Here is a 20413-nt window from a genome sequence, read left to right on the forward strand (position 1 = left end):
GAAAAAAAAGGAGGAAAAACGAACGCTGATGCGACCAATCGTGAAGCGCGCGTGCCCGGCGTTTAACGCCCGCAACGTTGTAAAATGACAACCGAACGACCGTGTTAAATAACGAAGGGAGAATTCCGATAACGCCGCAAACACGCGACGATTTGTGTTTGTCATTGATTTTCCAAGAGAATATTTGTTTCGGCGATGGCAGATTTGTAAACTTGGCAAACGAAATCATTTAGCGTATTTCTCAATACATATTTCTTCTATCTCAATGAAAATAACGGAGGTAATTATACCATCGTGATTCAGGATATCGTGAAGATAAGTAATATCATAAAGGTAATAAAGGAAAATGTCTGACGGTAACGAGAACGAGCGTGGCTGAATGAAAAAGGATCGAGAGGAGCGCCGGGAGAACTGATATATATATATATATATATATAAAATGGCGGGTCAGAAATCGTGATTCTAACGGGAAATTAATACATCGCGCTTGCAGTTCGTATTTCTCCGCGCTCCGTGTCGTCATGAATATAAAGCCGGCGAGTGGGTGAATCCAACGACGACGCGGACGTCGACGACGAGGAGTGGAGAATTTCGGCGAGTGCGTCGCTCTGCTACTACGGTGGTGTAACGAACGAGTCTTTTCTGCCGAGCGGAATACAAACTGCGCATTGACTCCATTCCCCGTGCTCGTCGCACCCTGAACCCCCGTCCTCCCCCGGTCCTCGCCCCCGGCACGTGCAGACACATTCGCGGGGGCTGGATTCGGGATTCACCCCCGAAATGAGAGGCTGCTTTAGCGCGGCGAACGTGTCCGCCGTTATATACCCTTTCCCTCTCGCCGCTCTACCCCGTTCCTCTCGATCATCCCTTCCGTCGTTGCATCCTCCCCCGCGCTTCCGTCGTCCGCGCGAGGGGCACGTTCTCCCGGCGCGAGCGGGCGAGCGGGCGAGCGAGCGAGCGAGCGGCGCGGAAACGCGCGGGCAGCTCGTCACCGGCTGCGCCTGCTTCCTGGCGGGATGGGAGAAACGCGCGCGCGACATAATGCGTCGCTTCAGTCGCTTCGTATACACACGTACCGCGCCCCAATGCGATGGCCAGCGTGCCGTGAAGAGGGCATCGGCCGCGATGATTTTTTAATCGCGCGCCGCACGCTGGTCACCCCACGAAAAATGTACAGCGACTCTCAACGATGTTTTTATTACGCTGCTCGATGGTGTTTTTCACCCTTGATTTCATCCAATCTTCACACGTTACATGGGGTGCGTCAGGAATCCTATTATAGCTCATAATGTTGTTCATTAGCCTTAAAACGCTGTTAAAGTTTTTATAAATTTAGCTAGATCTCTGAAAATACTTTTGTTAAACTATTAAAATAACTGTGTGATGCAAGATGATTTCTCTTGAATTATCTCTGATAAAAGAAGAATGATTTTACTGAAGAATTAAAAAATTTAAATAGACACAGATCTGAAAATAATTTTGTCGGATCATCGAAATAATTATACAGGAAAACTCAAGTGTGATAAGCAATGCTGCGAAATGTTTTGGCATTCTGGCAATCAATTTGAGCGTCTTTACGTAATAATTTTGATGGTTCAATAAAATTATTTTGAGATCTGTATCTAACTAAATTTTTAGATATTTCAGTAAATTTATTCTTTCCGTGTATGAAAATTTTACGTATCAGTGAACGAGATTATTGAGCACCAAGTTATGTCTTTAATGATCATTAGGAGACCCAATCTGCTCTGCTAAAAGCTAGGATTGGATAAGCTTTGAAACTGATAATCAATAATATATAACAGAAAGTGTGATAAATGATTTCAATTTTTAAACAATTTTCTATGTAATTATTACATATCTTTTATTATATATTTTACTTAAACATTATAAAAATATACATACATAATTGGACACATCAAGATTGAATTTGATGTGTTTATTCTTTCTTTCCTTTTAAGTTAATAATTAGGTTGTGTTTACGTAAAAATCTAGATTACAAATATTATGTCATTAAAAATGTGAAATGTAAGAAAAATTTGTATTACATTAATTAAAAATGGTCTATTTCCTGTACGTAAAATTTACTTATCAATAGCAATACTCAATACCGATAGTGATCTAAAGTTAAGATCACTGATTGACACGATTCCACTAATACAAGATTAATACTTCAATCTTGGGGGGGTTTAACTTACTGTTTATCCTTTTCTAATTCCAAGAATTAGGAAAGAATAAATAATAAATTGATCTGAGATTAATGTTAACCTTTCACTGGTAGAGCTGCGCCTTAAAGATAAAATCTTAAGATACTCAACCGGAAATATCATGCTTACTTGAAGTCTTAAATATAGGAAAATCTTATAATACAGAAACGCATAATATTATCTATTATGTTTCCGTAGTAAGCGATTGATTTCACCGTTCCAATATTAATAATTTGTTCGCACGTATAGTATTATATAAACAAACAAGAAAATATTTGTCTATATACTTTCATATCTCGATATACTGCTGCAATTTCCATTGCACAATCGCAATGCAATTTCAATCCCCGTTGTGTAATCTGGCACGGACTTTAGAAACTAAGAGAGAGAAAGGTAGAAAGGGAGAGAAAAAAATCTAAAAAATATCAGAGTGGCAAGAGTAACAAGAGATAAGAAAGAGCAGAAGCCAAGAGCAGGGAAGTAAGAGATGGGAATTAATGGGAGAGGGCCGAGGAATTCCATGTTCGCTGGCTGTTTCCTGTCGAGGAGTCGTGTACGAGACGTTTCGGAAATCCAGAGATTAGTGCGGCGAGCGGTAAGAGGATGACTCCTCTCGAGCAATTTGTCCGTACTTAAGACTCACTGTCGGTCCGGTCTGCGAGATAAAAGAAGCATGCTGGAGGCATTAAGTGTATGTAAGCAAGTGCTGCGGCGATGGCACGAGAAATATATCGACATCGAGAGGAATGTCCTTACCCGTGGAACGATGGCACCGATCGCACGTCACACACCGACGACGTCTGGGAAGATGAGAGAGAGACGAATCGCTCAGGCACGGAAGAACGGGGGTCCCCCGAGTGAATTTGGGACGAGACGACGAGATAGAAGATTGGAATGCGGCGCGTGCAGTGCGTCGAAAACGTGCCGCAGCGTTTTCTTTCGGCCGCGATGCTTTCTCTTCGAACCTCCCTGAGACTCGCGTTACAGCCGTAAAAGATGTTCAGTCTTATCTTGACCGCATATCAATTAACAGGATTAATTGTCACTCTAACACATTAGAGGATCTTCCCTAAAACTGTTCTTTTTTTTCTCGTTATACAGTTAGTACATGCAATGTTTCTAAAAAACTCTGATTATCTAGCTGTAAATATATCTCTTTTCTATTCGCGTATATCTGGAAATATTTTCAAGAAGTAATAATTTTTCCAAATATTATACAATATCTGTATCTACCTATTCTTTATATATCTCTCTTACGATCTGTATTATATTAGAATTCCGACTGAGAAACATGTACATCAAGATTTCTCTCCCTCTTTATCTTTTCAACATTGTGCGACATTTTCGTACCGGAATATCGTTGCGACTTTAATTATTTTTATCTCCATGATTTAAGCTCGCGTGTATTTAATTAATAAGCGGAAGCGGATGATTGCGCTCTCCAAGTCTAAGTGGCGATTACTCATCGCCGTATGACGTTGACTGACGCCCGTCGATGATGGTTACCACAGATATTTGTACAAATAGCAGAATCGCCAGCTCGCATCGCATCGTCTCGTATCGATTCGCTTCTCGCGACGATTTCCTCGCACACGCCGGCCGTCCCGGCCGGCATTCGATTCGATTTAGCGAGCGTGCACGGGGCGAGCGCTCCAGGATGTAGTCTATAATCACTTCCTCTGCCTAGCCAGCCGATTGGGTGGTAGTGGCTGAGGGGTCGTTCTCGTTGTACATATCCGCCGCGCGTGTATGTACACAACGGCGGGGATACGATCGATTCCGCCGATCAATGCTCCCTAATACAGGGTGTCTGGTAATTGCTGCTGGCGGTAGTGATGGTGCCACCTCAGACAGCACAAATAGCCGATGGGTAATCTTGGATAGTTGCTCGGATTTCAAGATATTTAATATCCTTGTTATCGTACTGCAGGACAATTAGCTTGTCAACTGTCGGTTTTGACCCGAACCGTCACTCTGTTAGATATCAAAGAAGCGAAGGTAACACAATCCTCGAGTTAAATTTTGTTATTTTTAACTTCCACATCTTTCAAAACGTATTAATCTATTTCTGGTTTAAATTTCTTCGTTTAAAAGTAAACGATGTCTATATTAACGTTGATATTTATTATTAGTAACTAAACTAAATTTTTTGATTGAAATTTATTTTTGAAGTTAAATTATTAAACTTCACTGTTTTATTAAATTGACAATATCATTGAGTACGAACGATGGCGACCCAATTAAAAATAAACTCAAATTGAATATTATTTAACACATTATGAAATTAACAGTGCGAAAATATTCCGGTATTCGGTTAACAAGTCAAATTGAAAATATCATATCTGGTTTTTAAATATATTCAATTAATAAAACGAATTTTACATCACGATAGAAAATGTATAGATACAGTTCGCTTGGAAAACAATATTATAAGTATATTCTTTTTAAATTTTGTATTTCATTAGTTTTATGATTACAATTTCTATTCAATTTGGTTTGATTTTGATACCAAAAAGAAAATAATGAATAATTTAGACTTTCGAATTTGGCAACCCTAATGATGATGCATTCGCATTGAAACAACTCGGTAAGAATCGTACATAGAGAAACATAACTTAATCTAATTATGAAGCAGGACGAAGTATTGTAGAATGAGCTAAGTAACGCGTGTCCCACATTACGCCGGAACAAGTAAACCACAAGTCTTAAAGGTATATTTTAAGTATAAAATATTTTATGTCAAGGAGACTTTGTGTATGTAAGTCTCTCGTGTACGCTCTCCGGAGCGTAACACACAGCTTCGTTATACCGCCGATTTATGTGCTTGAATTAAACGACCGCCTGAGGTCTCGAGAAGATGCTGCGAGGACCCAGTGCGAAATATCCTTGCGTTCGAATTAAACGAATTAAGCTTCTGCATGTGCGAGAAACTCGTAAGGACGACGGACTTCAACCGGACGGAGAGTACCGGACGAGAATTCACATGGTTTTAGCCCAAGGCGTCTCGCTACCTTCTGAATCGTCTTTAATTAATAGTTATTAAGAGACGAGCACACCGGGAGAATATTACCTTGTCGCAAGGCACGACGTACCAATTGTCCAGCCACGATAGACACCGAATTGAAAATGCACCACGGAGAGTGGAACGAGAGAATTTTTTTCCCGCGCTTTTCAACTCGGGGAATGATGAGATGGGAAATATCCCGTTATTGGATTTACGAGAGGCAAGAAACTTGTAAAGCTCAATATTTCAAAGCTTCAGATTTTATTTCCACGATCCAATAATGCGGTCGAACAAAACGTCAATTCGAAACGAGACGGGAAATGTCGTAAGGATGTCAGAGAGTGTCGAAAGAGCGTCAACTGGGCGTTATAACGTTGAAAGAGTTGTGGATATTGTAATAATATGAAACTGAGCTCATATAGATGGACCGTTACGACTATTCGTTCGCGATCCTCCAGCACACTCGAAGACTGTCAAAACAAATATCGTTTTCGAGATGACGTTACTCTCGTGCGACGGAATGTGAGTTTAATATTATTTTTTGACAGCTTTCAAATGCGTAAAAAGTTATAAACGCAACGAAGGATGCAGGTGTACGAAAAATTTATCGCTTGCAATAAATGTATCTAAAAGTGCGCTATATCGAGAAATATAACGATAAAAATGTTTCAATCAAAATTTCGTAAAGTTACGGAGAGTTGCATTCGAGATACGTTGTCGCAGAGGAAGTTCCGCTGGTGAATTAAATGAATGCATGGAGCACTCTTTTCGTCGTGCTATTTCTTCGTATTGGCTAAGTTTATCTTTCCTTTCAAAGAGAATCTTGCATAAGAAAGTAAACACAGTGATTCGATAAACTCGCGGGGTAGGCCGCTGTTCAAGACCCTGTTCCTTATTTAGAATTTGCGCGATCGAAGTCGAGACTATACAAAGAGTAGGTATAAGCGGTTGCATACATTTCTAATTTATCGCGTTGTTCCATATCGAGATGATACGAACGACGGAGAAGGATAAATTGGCAATAATTCTATTTTATTGAATACGAAAATACGATTCTGTAGAAGCTAATTCAACATTCTTCACTTAAAATGCGAGAAAGAGATTGTAATATATTTCTTGGGTTTTTTTATTTAGTAATTATTTCAAACATTTATAATACATCGGTTTCAATATTGGCATTTTCTAATCCGTAAACTGACTAATCGTGTTAGTTCTATTTCATAATAGAATTTCTTTTTGTTTTTTATTTTGTGAAAATTTTCAATGTGCAGAGAAATATTGTTCAAAAACTTACTACATTAAGATACTCTTTTATCTAAAAAAGTATTAATCTAGAAAAGTATGTTTACGAAGATACACAATATTTCTAGTTGATTTCATAAACAAACAGTAAAAAATAAATAAATTTCTTGGAAACTTTAATATTTAACATTTTATCTTCATTTTGAATTTTTTTTCAAGATAGTATTAAACGTTCGTTAAAATATGAATATGATAATGATTTTAACAATATTATACAAAAGACACTATAAAAACGATTTCAATGGAAAGAAATATCTTTCAATATATTATATATCTAAAACTCGTTTCTTTATTTTCACATAATAACGATATGATTATTATAGAGAAACATGCCTCTTTTAAAAGAAATTTATTTACTCTTCTTCCGGGAGTAAGAAGATTACGTTATTACAAAATTAGGTTGTTTTCATTTTACTAAAAATTATTATCGTTGGTATAATTTTTAAGAAAAAAATCTTCTAAATTTGTAATTTCTTGTCACAGATGTGATGACCTTTTCTGCATATATCCGCAGATATAGCTATGAGACTTACAATTTTAAAGTCGGTTCTAATTTCTGAAAGACCTGTTAGAAGAGGTTCTCGTAGCAAAGATACTTTTGGTAATTGCTTTTCAAGAAACGATCAAATAAAATTTAATATTAATATACGTTTTGGGTGGATGTTTGAACCTGAATCATGGAGAGTAGACGATCTTTACGTTATAATCATTATAAAAATTATGTACAATGATGGTATCTACTGTTTAATAATTTATTCACTTATATATTTAATTTTTATATTAATTTCCTCTGCATTCGCATATTTATTCCCTCTGTTCAGTTTAAATTATTTTACTGTTTTAGGTTTTCAAAAAATGTATAAAAATTCAGCGTTATTTTTCAATATTTCTATTACCAAATAGCTTTTTAACGAGATATTTTAGGAGAAGAAATCCTCCTTCCTCTATTTCGAAGAAATGAGAATTAAACTTTTTTATTAATTAATAACAAATCACCTAGAAATATTATATATCAGGAGTTGTAAATAGTTCATATTCACAGTCTCTGTAATATATATTTATAAGTGATTTGTTATTAATAAAAATGAAGTACAGTGATGATGTGCATGATTTAATAAATAAAAATACTATATTTAATATTATTTAATAAAAAATTATTAAATATGTTTAATAAACATTTTGGTTACATATATTTAATATACATTTAATGAAATTATTAAATATGATATATATTCTGGGTGGATTTAAAATCGAATCTTTGGCACAGAGAACAGGCGCTCAATTTTGTACAGTTTACATTATAATCAACACACAAATGATATAAAATATTTTAATAATATGCAAGCTTATTTATAAAAAGCATCCGTAATTCATTTGCAAATAATAAAAATCCTTTACAATAATATACGATTCGATATCCAAAAACAAGTCTACAAAAATGTACGAACGGTATACAAACACACGATAAAAAAACATATGTATATCTGAGAATTAACAATGAAGATAGGTAAACCGGGTAAACGTACCACATTCGTGGAACTATCTGAACATCAACGGGTGGCTGGAATAAAAAACAATCTCTCGATGTTAAAGCCGTTTACGTGCGTACGAAAGTGGAGTCCTCCGGTGTGTAATCCGAGTGGATAATGGACATGAACGGAGATAAAGGTGGGAGGAGGCACTATGAAAGAGACGCACTTTACTATTTCCCTCTCTCTCTCTTTGTTTTTCTCCTTCTTCTTCTATTTCGTCGAATCTCGCGTTCGCTTAGTGCTGACAAACAAAGGTGACGAAAGGCTCCATCATCGCGGAATGAAACGCGGGAGGGCGAATCATTATGAATGGAAGTGTTTCGTAGATTTCGTAATAGTCATTGTTACGTACGTCCTGCAAATTCAAGAGTGTAAGTAAGGCTATTACATTCGTTGCACGACAAATTTTTCAAGCCTGTTAATTAACTATGGGATAGAGAGACCTGAAAACTTCTCTGTCTCGCAGCTAATTAACATGCTTGAAAAATTTGTCGTACGATAAAGAAGTTCTCGAGTTTCTGGAAACTTTCTCTATCTTGTAGCCAATCAATACGTTTGAAAAATTTGTCATACGACAAATGAAATATTAGATTAATAAAGTAGCTTCATATATGTGTGTGTATGTGTGTGATTCAGTTTTCCATGTAAAAATAATACACTACATTATATACAAAAATAGATTTACATGTTTATATTACATGTTACCATAATGTTATTTTTATATGCTTTGAGTTAAATAACATATTTTTAACTCCATCTGATATCAAAATGTAATATGTAAATCAATTTATTTCTGTGACTGAATTACCTTTAAAGTAAATAATATTCATATTAACATACGAACTTAGTAAATAATAAACTAAATTTTGATCAAATTTAATGCATTTCTTGAGTTAAATTGTTTTTATTTTAGTTAAATTAACGATGCACATATTAAATGAATAGTGACGATTTATAGAAATGATTATAAATAATTGAAATTGGGTGCAATTTAAATTTAATTTCTAAATTCAACAATTTAAGAATGTTTTGTACAAATTTTCAAAATGATACCAAAATTATGAAAAAATTACAGATTATTTTAAGTCACATTTATATAAAAATAATTTAGTGATAGTTTACTATCTGGATCATATTATTTCAATAAATGGTACTAAATTTTAATTTGTGCTCTAATAAAAATATATAGAAAAGTATTATAAAATAAATGATAAAAATCTCAATTGTTTAAATACAAGTACATTATATATTCAAGATTATTTACGTAGAGTTATATGGCATAGAGTTATATTGTATGAACTAGGTTTGTCCAGTAAATAAATAAACAAAATATTTATTTATTCTACATTTTAATTTTCTACTTTTTAATTAATCAGTGAATCACAATGAAACTTTGCATAAATTATTTTGGATATTTAAAGTTAATTATAAAAGGGACATGTAAATTTTGTTATCATTAAAAAAATTTTAATTCTTAATAATAAAAATAACAAATAAAATTAATAAACAGCAATACAAAAAAGTGTTATTAAACAAAAATATATTCTTATTCACACAACTTTCATATGTATAGATTTTATATAAAGTATTAAATATATTAAACATACTTTCAAATTTAACTTTCTTTGCAAGGACTGTAGACGTCTAATACATCCTTAAAGCATTCATAATAATTTCTACATCCCTAATTACTTTATCTCTCTAATATTTAATATCTGTTCCTGTTGCCATAATATTTCTTCCATTGTGGGCAGGGTAAATCACACACGTATATGAAAGCACTTATTACACACTTGGATTTGCAATGCGTATCGCATACGTGCACGTTTGGCGGGCCGTTAGAGCGAAGTGGTTGCGCGGCGGCGAGGCGAGACGCGACGCGGCGCGGCGCGCGACGAGCCGAGCCGAAGATGACCGAGCGATGCCGAAGCGACGAACCCTCTGTCCTCGCGTCGTAGTGTCGCCCCACCACATCCAGTCGTACCGCGAATGTTACACTGTGCGCTTCGTATACGCGCTTCCCCGTGCTTTTCTCCCTCGATAACGGCGACGTGCTGCGAGGTACGAGAACGCGAAAAGCGAGCGTTTCCTTTCGCTTCACGCGCGACGTTCGCCGACATATCGTCCTGTCTCTCCTTGCTATCTCTTTTTCGTCTTTTTATCACTGCCGTAAATCTTGTTCTTTCGTTGACCAGCGGCGACGATCACCGCGAAGTTTGCCGCCGTCGGCAGACGGTGCGTTCGTTTCTCTCGTCCGTTTCGACCGTCCCGTTTGCGTCGGCGAAGGAAAGAGGAAGGCGACAGGAAGTCGTAAGGGTTAGAGGGAGAATAACGGAGCAGCAGCACACACGAGACGACGATCGACGCCGTCGCCGCCCTCGCCGCCCTCGCTGTTATCGTCCGATGTGTGAAAAGTGCACGAGTCCGCGAGAACGCGACGCCGACGATAGTATCGATAGCGTAACGTGCTGAACGTTGCCTTACAAGAAACGCGCGGCAGTTTCATACCGAACGGGGAACGCGCGCTCGCGCGTGTCCCGATCGTCGTCGTTCGCACATAACGTTCGCGTTACAATTAAGATCGCGGCATCGAAATCGGAAGTAATCGCGCACGCGGAGTGGTGAGAGTCGATCGCAGAAATCAAGCGTGGAAATTAAACGTCATTGAAGCGAGATCGAGCGGGCGATAACGGGGCGTGCGATCGGAGCGGCGAAGATGTATTTCAGATGGACGATGACGCCGCGACGTCTGTATTGTCTGTAACAGTCGCCGCCGTCGGTTGGGTAAGAACGTCGCCGTATTTACTATTTAGTCGTCCCTCCACGCGAAAGTCCGCCGCCGCGATCCGCGCGCGACGGTGTATCGACGTGAATCGCGCGGGTTATGACGCGCCGCGCCGCTTAGGGACGCTCGACAAGCGCTCGTAACCGGAGCCCCGGATAGCCGCGAGTGCGTGCGTGCGTGCGTGCGTGCGTGCGCGACAACGACAGCGACAGCGATGGAGAACGACCCGGCGGCCAAGTCCTGGCCGTCGGGCCCGGGGACGGGCAAGGGATCATCGCCGTCCTGCCTGGAGGCGTCGATGCCGCGGAAGTTCCGCGACGGGGACCTCCGTGCGGGGACCGCGGGCCTCAATTGGGCGCTGTGCGCCCTCTGCCTCGCCAGCTTCGCCGTGTCCGGCGTGCTCTTCTACCGCGAGCTCGGCTTGGAGTCCAGGATCGCGAGTCTGGAAGCACAGCTTGGAGTCCAGGATCCCTCGTCGCCGGTGGAAGCCCTGGTGCAGAGGCTCAAGGCGGAGATGCAGGAGCAACTGCGGCAGACGCAACGGCTCGATTCCTCAGCGGTCTTCAGGCCCAAACGCGACATCTCCGAGTGTAATTGTCCTCCAGGTAAATCAATCTTGTTTGAAAAACAAAATTGCTCGTCTCTTCTTCGTAAATTGGCGTTTTACTGACTGCGCGGCTTTAATGTATTTTATTACAACGTTTGCATCTCATGAAATAATAATGTTTAATTGTTGATGATAATTGGCGTAATTATGGATGTTTTTACGTCGAATTTCAACATTATGAATTGTTGCAGCATTGTGTGTTAATCACTCCGGGAAAAGGCATAGTGATAGTAAAAAACATAGGGTAAGGTGGTGCAATTTCGAATATTGTGCAATTCTGAACGAAATAAGATTTAAATCCAATTTTTCGAAGTTTAAAATTGGTTTTTTTTTTGTTTGGTGGAGAATTTCCTTTAAAATATTCTTCACATAATGGAAATCAAGATTACCAATCTTGAACCTTGAAATTTGGATTCAAATATTTTATTCAGAATTGTATCACGTTCAAAATTATTATTACCATGTTACCCTAAAAATGACAACTGTCTAAGTTTTATATGTAAAATTAATATACACACACACACACACACACACACACATAGTTGAATACTCTCTGCATTCCAAACTGCATTCAAAAATAGTTTATTCAACTATATATTGTATATTAATTCTCATAATATACATGATTGGATCATTTGTATCTTGTGCATTTCTTTTCTTTGAAATACTGGGTGCATCAAGTAATTACTTGTAACATATTTTTTTAATACACATTTTTTTAATACCTTACAAATACTTTTTAAAGATGTTCAAATATTTATAAAAAATAATTATAAATAAATATAAATTAATTTATAAGTAATTACAATTATTTACAATTAATTTTTCAGTGATTTATAAAATATTTTGAAGATGTTAAAATACACATGTAAGAATCACTTAATAATTTTTGTATGTTTGTGAAAGTGATAAAAATCAATGTGTGTATTAAGTTGTCACATTTACAGCTATCACTGTTTTTTTCTATAAGTGAATAACTACATAATTAGCATAATTACAGATACTTTTATAATAATATTGTTTCACAGTACTACGTAATATAACATAAAAATCATTATGATAATATATATTAACATACGAGGATATGAGAAATGGATAAACTTAACATTTTACACACATCTTTGTAGATTTATTTTATTTCTTAAAAATTACAAATCATATTTCTTTCAATTGCCACAATGTGAATTACATATTGTAAATATGTAACTTCAAAATTATAGGCTATTTTCTAATAAAATTAATTAACAGCGTCTAAAATTTCACGTATTATTCGATCAAAAATGATTGAAAGATAATTAATTTTAACATACGTATTTACTAGAAATGTAGAATTTTTAAATAGTGCTTTTTTTCACGAAAATGAATATCCGATATGCCGAGCGATATGCGATCCAAATATCGAAATATCGCAGTAAATTATCATAATTTCTTTATTCAATGACACACGAAAAATTTAATATTACGCGAATTGACATCTCAGTAAAGTGCTAATCGAAGGATTTACAGCAACTCCTAATTGTGGAAGTAATCCACAAAACAAACTCCGTATTTGTTTCCGACGAATCCAATTATGTCGGAAAGAATTCTTGTTTCCAACGTATCGCAGATCTTACAAATGTTTGTGTAAAGAAAGTGGAGTGAAGAATTTTTGCAATCATTATAAATCGGTTTTCTAGCAAATCCTTTAAAAAAGGTACCTTGTGTAAGCTCTCGGTTTATTGAAGCGAGCGAAGAAAAGTGTAATCAGGACTTGTAAATGTTACGCTTTCTTCAGTCACACGATGCTATATATATATCCGATCTCTTCATTATACTAACAAAAATACAACCGAACTTTTGTACGGTTAACGAATTAAGATTTACGAGACTCTTTAGATTAGGTACGCTTGCATTTTCTTATCTTTTTTGATTTTAACGAGAAAAAAGTTTTAAAGAGTCAGGAAATTACATATTGCGTATTCTAAATCAAGTTGGAATACAGAAAGGGTACTTTATTATCAAATTGTGCTGCGAACGTTGAAATTAGTTGACTGTAAAAAAAAATACTCCAATCTCTTGATATTGTATATCGTGCATTTACATTTTTATTACTACGGTAGACTCGTAATTCCATTTTGCCCACTCGACGTCGCGTCTGATATCGTTTTGCGAAAAGCGCGTTGCGCTGCTTTTCTATCGTGTCTTCTGTTTGAAACTCTATTCTAACCAAACGATTCTCTCTACAAACACTCGCTTTACGCTCCACGGCTTGCTTGCCGCGACTTCACTCCCGACTCTTATTCATGACAGAACAAAGTAGCAAAAGAGCAAAACGCAAAAACCGCAACGTTGGAAGAAACCGCGAACGGAGTCACCTCGCGACCTACGAAACGTGCGAACGTAATAATAAAAATGAGGAAGAAAATTCACAAGAAAAATCACGGTGGTTTCTGTCGTTTCTGGATCTCATCTTATATAGCATAGATCTTCAAGAGATTGTTCTAAGAAAGTTCAGATGTTGTACGTTCTCAGAACGTTTCTACACTATAGAAAAGAATAGTTGCAAATTGGATTAATTGCAATTTTGCTTGAAAATAGACAAATCAGAATTTTCTAGGTGAGTCTATTATAATTCTAATTGAGATAACCAGAATTCTGATTGATATGATTAGACTGTTCTGGTTCGTTTATTTTCAACCAGAAGAGAGGATACTTTCGCCTTTTCGCGATCATTCTAGTATCATTTTATTTCTACATTTTCTTATGCGTTTTCTTTATGAAATCGGAAATTATAATAATGGCACTTGAGAAAAAATTGGTACATTGAAATAGAGAATAAAATCCTTTTATTCACATCGTTACGAAAATCGCTGTCGGTTATGTGCTTCAATCATTTAAAAACTAATTCAGAGTTGGATTAACAATTGAATGATTGAAGCATAACTGACATAGGTTAGATATTAAAGAAACAATGGTAATCGATATTAAACGAACAATGGTAATCTAATCCGATGAATTAAATAATATTCTGTTTCTAACTTTTATATATCTATGTCAAAATAGAAATTATTTCTGTGGTTATAGTTTCAAAGTATTGTAGATATGGTCCATATTATGCACTTAGTAATTTAATATATTTTTTTTTCAGTTAAATTATTTTCCATTGTTTTAGTTAAATTAACGACATATTAGGTACATAGGAGTAATATAGTTTCGATATATCTGTAGATATTAAAAATAATTCAAATTGATTATAATTTGATATTATAAATTTAACAGTAATTGGCAGTAATTTTGTAATAAGGATTTTTATAACTTTATTTCAATATACCAATTTTTCCTTAGCTTGAATGTAGCATCGTTATAATGATGATGAATTTTTGGATTCCACAAAGAAAGACACATAAGAGAACGAAACGAAACGAATGGTCGCAAAAAAGTTGCCCTCCCTTCTTTTCTCAGAGCAGGACATCCCTAAAATTTGCTGTCCGGGATACGACGATTTCGGATTAAGTATCTGCGTCATTCCAGTCGAATGTCGAACAAATGTCGTCGTGCACTTTGAAAAGAGTACGAAGGCGCTCCTTCTCGCGTTCTTGTCTCATTCGTCGACATTCCATCTGCGTGAGCCAAATGATCGTGACTGCACATGATCGCCGATCGTCGTCAATCGGCCAATAAATAGAAGAAAGGAAGGAAGAAAGAGACTGTCCGCATGTTGACTCGATGAAATCGAAGCTTTGTGCACGAGGCTCCTTCCTGTCATTAAGACAGATGCGCGATTGCTTCATTGCACCTTTCATCAAGTCGCACTCGCACGCAGGCTCCGGCAGTAACTGTTGCGATAATCGTGCTATGTACCCGTGTCATGATAACTCCACATATGCATCATCGGTTAAACATGAGGTATCGACGGTACCGTTAGGGAGGGGCGATGTAAAAAAAGTACTGCAAATATCTACGTATTTATTTATTTATTTTGTTTTATATTCGCCGACTATTTATTTCATTATACAATAAATACTTGCGTTTCAGAGTAATCTGCGTGTTTATATTATATATGCCGTTACGGCCGTTACGGGTATTTGATGGTAACGAATTAATGCATGTGTGTGTGTGTATATGTGTGTGTGTGTGTGTGTGTGTGTGTATAAATATTGATATAAAGATATTTCACATATAAAAATATTTTTATATTACGTAGAACAGAGCAGATTTTTATCAATATTGCTGTATGATTTTCACGAGATCGCGAAATACCGTAAACTGGTAAACGGTATATATTGTGAAATTTTACGCAGAGAAGAAAACCTCCTTCTCTCATTTGAGCAGCTGCTTTACAACGAGAAAGCAGCTTCTAGAAACGAGGGAAATCCTTGTGTTTTAGAACCGAAACTTGCAACCGCCGTGAAACCATCGAATTCGCGGGAAGGCGAATTTACGACCAATAAATGCAACTTCAGCCCTTTGCGGCTTGCGGCAAGTTTATGTAGAGCAAATGATGTAGCTACGAGCATCATTAAGAGTCATTTTACGATAGCGATGCAATTTATTCTCTCCCTCTCTTCCCCCCCCCCCTCTCTCTCTCTCTCTCCGAAATTGTCGATTTTCAAAGCGTACAAACTGCAAGAGTATCGACCACCTTTTCCTTCCCCGGTCCTTTTGCACAACCGCGCACGAAAAAGCATCCACGGAGTAGGTAGCTCGCTAATTGCAATAATTACTCCATTGTCGGACGCCGCTCTCCGAGTCCGAGGTAGGAACTATTTTCCGGCGAAGTACGGCTGGGACGGAAACGGAAGCGCGTATATACGGCGAGAGGGAGGAGAAGTAGAACTACCGGCCGGATTAATTCCGCGCTCCGTTTCTGCTCGCAGTCCACTCGCCGCTATCTCGTGTCTGACTCTTCTCTCCTTTATTTTCCTTCTTTTTTTTTTCTTGTTCCGTCGGTAGCCGTACCTTTCCCTTATCGCGCGTCCACGGCACGACGAGCAACAAAAGGGAAAGAGAGAGCGAGAGAGAGAGAGAGAGAGAGAGAGAGAACCGAACTCACAATTCTCGTTGACTCTCCTCACGACGACGTCCCAAAATTGAGACATGCGAGCTGACGCACCAGCATCATAAATCTTTGCCTTCTCCCTCGTAGCTAGCGAAGGGCGTCCGTATCTATCGCATCCCTCGCATCATTCCTCCCCTTTCGGCTCTATCTATGTGTAAAACTCGCGTGTGGAACTGAAGGCGTGGAGACGCCCTAATATCGCGACCTCTGATGCGCGAAGCGACCGGGATCGCCAAACTTCGACGCATGAAGTTGGGAATGTAAAATTTCTTCGAAACGAGAGGATCTATTTACATTTTACTCGTGTAAAATGCAGGAAATGTCGACTCCCGTCGAGAGAGATACCTGAGAAAACGCGAAACATTTTGCTATCGGAAATCTCCTTCGCGCGCGTAAAATGTAATTTGGATCGCATAAAATATCTGCCACGCGTGAGGTATTCCCTAGAAATTTTATGTTGTGGAAATTTTACCGTGTTCTACGATATTACTGGAATAACGTGATTGGAAACAGAATGTTGCGACAAGTACTGCTAACTATAAAGGTATATCAGTTAGTGGACAGTTAGTGAATGTGACAAATTATGTATATATATATATGACTAATAAATTCGTTGTTTATACAAAAGTTTAATAATGAATTTATTTAGCATCGTACATATATCATTAAAAGCTTAACTAAATTACAATTTTTGCCATTTTGTCCAATAATTGGGTCATGTCCATTACAGATACACACAAAAGGTATCATTCCGTTGTTAAAAAAAATTATTACTCAATTTACTTTCTTCCTTTTAAGTACCTAACGGGTATTATCTTTAATAAAGAATATTTTTTTGATAATAATTTTAAAATATACTTATCACAAATTTTAGAAAAACTTATTATTATGTACTAAAAATAATATTGATTTTCTTTTGAAGAATATTCTTATATAAACTCTCTCTGATCGAAAAAAAATGACTTTAATGATAAGCAAATCAAATTTGTTTGAATCTAATAATAATCCTGATTGTGAAGTATTAAACTTACTAGAATAAATTTGACGCTTATATGAACTTGTAACAACTTAGATGAACTTTTGAAATATAATACTTGAAACAAGTAGATAATTATATGTAGTACCTACTTTTCTGTGTGTACATTCACTTTGTCCTAAACTCTCTTTCAATTTTAATGTAACAGAAGTAATTGCTGGTAAAGTACGAGCTCTCTCGCGATCGACCTTTTTCGGAAACACACTTATCGCCGTTTCCACCCAAACCCACGGCGTTGTTACCCACTTACGTACTGTACCATCGCGCGGGGCAAACGCGGTAATGCGATTGACCATGTGACAAACGATGCGTGGTCGGACCATCGTGATCGAACTGTCAGGAACGAATAGGAAGTAAGGAGGAAGAGGAAAGACGAATCCCTCTCCTTGAAAAGCGCACACAGATCGGTATAAGAAACGAGGTTGGTTCCGAACGATGCCGCATACTTCTCGTTATATCCGGGCGTTTTTCCACGCCTCGGGGAAATCGATGGGCGTCCGAGGACTTTTCATATCTCTCTTTCTCTCTTTCTTTCTGCCCCCCGCAACGACAGTACGCGATCGGGAGATCTGCCGTTAATTCGCTCCATTTGAAATCGAATCGAAAGCTATTCCGCAGATAGATTACCTTCGTATGCAGCCCATACGCTCGAAAGAATGTTGAATAGAGAGGAATAGAATCGTCAGGGCGAACACGCCGCGCTTTGTCCCGCTCGATGGAATGGAGCGATCATGTTGCATCCCGGGAATTTTGATTTCTGCATTCTGATTACAGAAGAATAGCCGTTACACTGAAATCACGAAAGATTTTTCCATTACGATCAAATGCGGCGATTATTGGGCGTCGCTCTACAAATGGAAGTGGAAGGCAAAATTTGCGTGGATGCAATAATCTTCCTCTGGGAGCTAGGCAAGAAGTTTCATCCTATATGATATAGTATCGAGAAACAACGTATCGCTAATCGGCGAATTATCGGAAGAACTACGTCTTCTTTTTCTATTTCATAACTTTTTAATGTTTGATATCAAACATCTCGGTTAAATTTCACGAACGTGAAGTAATTTTCTTATAAATTTATTTAGCCGAAGAAAAAGAAAGAAGGAAATTCTGAGAACTCAGCTCACATCGTTATGATTAAAAATGATCAATATCTTATTAATATAACCATCATTCATCCCTTAATTTACCCTGCAATAACTTCAGTCAAAATGCTCGTTCCCCAGAATCCGGTAAATGCAATATTTGCAAGGGAAGAATTGATATATCTCGAACATCGGAATTTCTCTTAACGTATATGTTACATAATCGATGGGCGATGTCGTATGTCGCTCGACGTGTCGTGGGTGAAGTGGAGCGAGGAGATCTACGGGATTGCACGTGGAAAGATCAAGGTCGATTAGCCGATCGCTCGTTCTCGAATGTGTTCCCGAGAAATTGATGGTCGCTCGCAAACTACATCGATGAAACGCCTACTTCGGTTCATGCCGCGGTCCATGCATGCGCTTCCAATCTTCTTCCCTCTCTCTCTCTCTCTCTCTCTCTCTCTCTTTCTCTTTCTCTCTCTCCACTTTCAGCCAAATTGCTATCTATCTCGGTAGATCAACGGGAAGGAGGAGAATGATGCATTGTCTCGGCTGTGTACAGGTAGCATGCACCAGCCAGCCACCAGGAATATGGACGTCTTCCTGCAGCTTACCCTAATAGAAATTAAACTTGCAGTATCTTGCTGACCGGAGATCTTCGGACCGTTTATCATAGAAAACGCGACGTAGAGTTATGTTTCCTTCAGGAAGGAGGAGGCGAAGCGCGAGTTAACTCCTCCATTGTATCTTAGGAGGAATATAAGGCAATGCGAAGTCGTACATTCGTTGAGTAAATAAAACAAATATCCGGCATATAATTACGTAAAAAGGGTGTGGTATTACAATGACAAACGATGGGATTCGCGCCAACTTCTACCGGTCGGTATAAATTATTATCCTTCGATGAAGTTGAAGTCGATTTTTCCTCGACGAGAGAATGCCGAGACAATTTATAGTTCTTTGAGTTAAAGGCGATCGGCGATTTAAACTTCTTTTGGGAAAGAAGAATAGGCGGCGCAAACTCATTCTTCGGTTACATTAAAGCTGAACTTTACTTCAGCGGAATCTTAATTTGCGGCTTAATTAGAAAGACTTCTTACGTTGTAAACTCGTTAAATCAAATTTCCGTTAGGAAAATTCCACTCTAAATTGTTTCGTACATTCTGTAGAGGCTAGGAATGGGGATGAAAATGACCGAAAAAAAAACTAGAAACTTTGAAAAAGCTCATTAAAAAAGCAATGAAAGTTTTTTACAATATTTGGATATATTTTTTTGGAGCATTTGACGCTGTATTATACCAAAATATAATTTTAATCAAAATATAATTTCATCCAAAAGATTTCTATGAAAAGATAGCTAAGTTAAAATGTAGTACAATAACACTAAGTGGCAATAGTCATGAATGATAGGCACACCTTCATAATTATCCGGATAATGACCTTTTATACTGTACTGTAATTTAAAAAATAGGTGTTTCATACTTGTTAGCGTAACAGTATTTTAAAGGCGCCTTCAGACAATGATCATCAACGTTCGATAACATTAGCAAATATCATATATGGTATGTATACCATACATAATTATTCACATCGAATGTAGGCCAATATTTAGCGAATGTGTGCAAAGTTGGCATATACATTGGCCATATCGTCTGCGGAGGCGCATATTTAGAATAGTCGATGCTGCTTTTGTTGTATATTTGTTATAATTGTACATATTCTAAAATGTAAATTAGTCAAACAACGTTTATCAAACTATCTCCAATCCATATCTATTTAATCGATATTATATTAGGATGTTGTCCTTTTCCAAAATTAAA

At 37.4% G+C, this 20413-nt stretch overlaps 1 protein-coding gene across 16 annotated transcripts in view; it reads left to right on the forward strand.

Moving 5' to 3' along the window:
• The first annotated feature begins 10035 nt into the window (after positions 1-10035).
• The window catches only part of LOC108754157 (collagen alpha chain CG42342), a 171205-nt gene continuing 160827 nt past the window's right edge, over positions 10036-20413 (forward strand). For all 16 annotated transcript variants that reach the window (XM_018496257.1, XM_018496250.1, XM_018496251.1 and 13 more), the window contains exon 1: positions 10036-11435. In XM_018496257.1, coding sequence (XP_018351759.1) covers positions 11045-11435 — 391 coding nt within the window. In that variant the 5' untranslated portion in view covers positions 10036-11044. The remainder of the gene's footprint in view (positions 11436-20413) is intronic.

The sequence above is a fragment of the Trachymyrmex septentrionalis genome, unplaced genomic scaffold (assembly GCF_001594115.1).
Source record: "Trachymyrmex septentrionalis isolate Tsep2-gDNA-1 unplaced genomic scaffold, Tsep1.0 scaffold77, whole genome shotgun sequence".
Lineage (NCBI taxonomy): Eukaryota > Metazoa > Arthropoda > Insecta > Hymenoptera > Formicidae > Trachymyrmex > Trachymyrmex septentrionalis.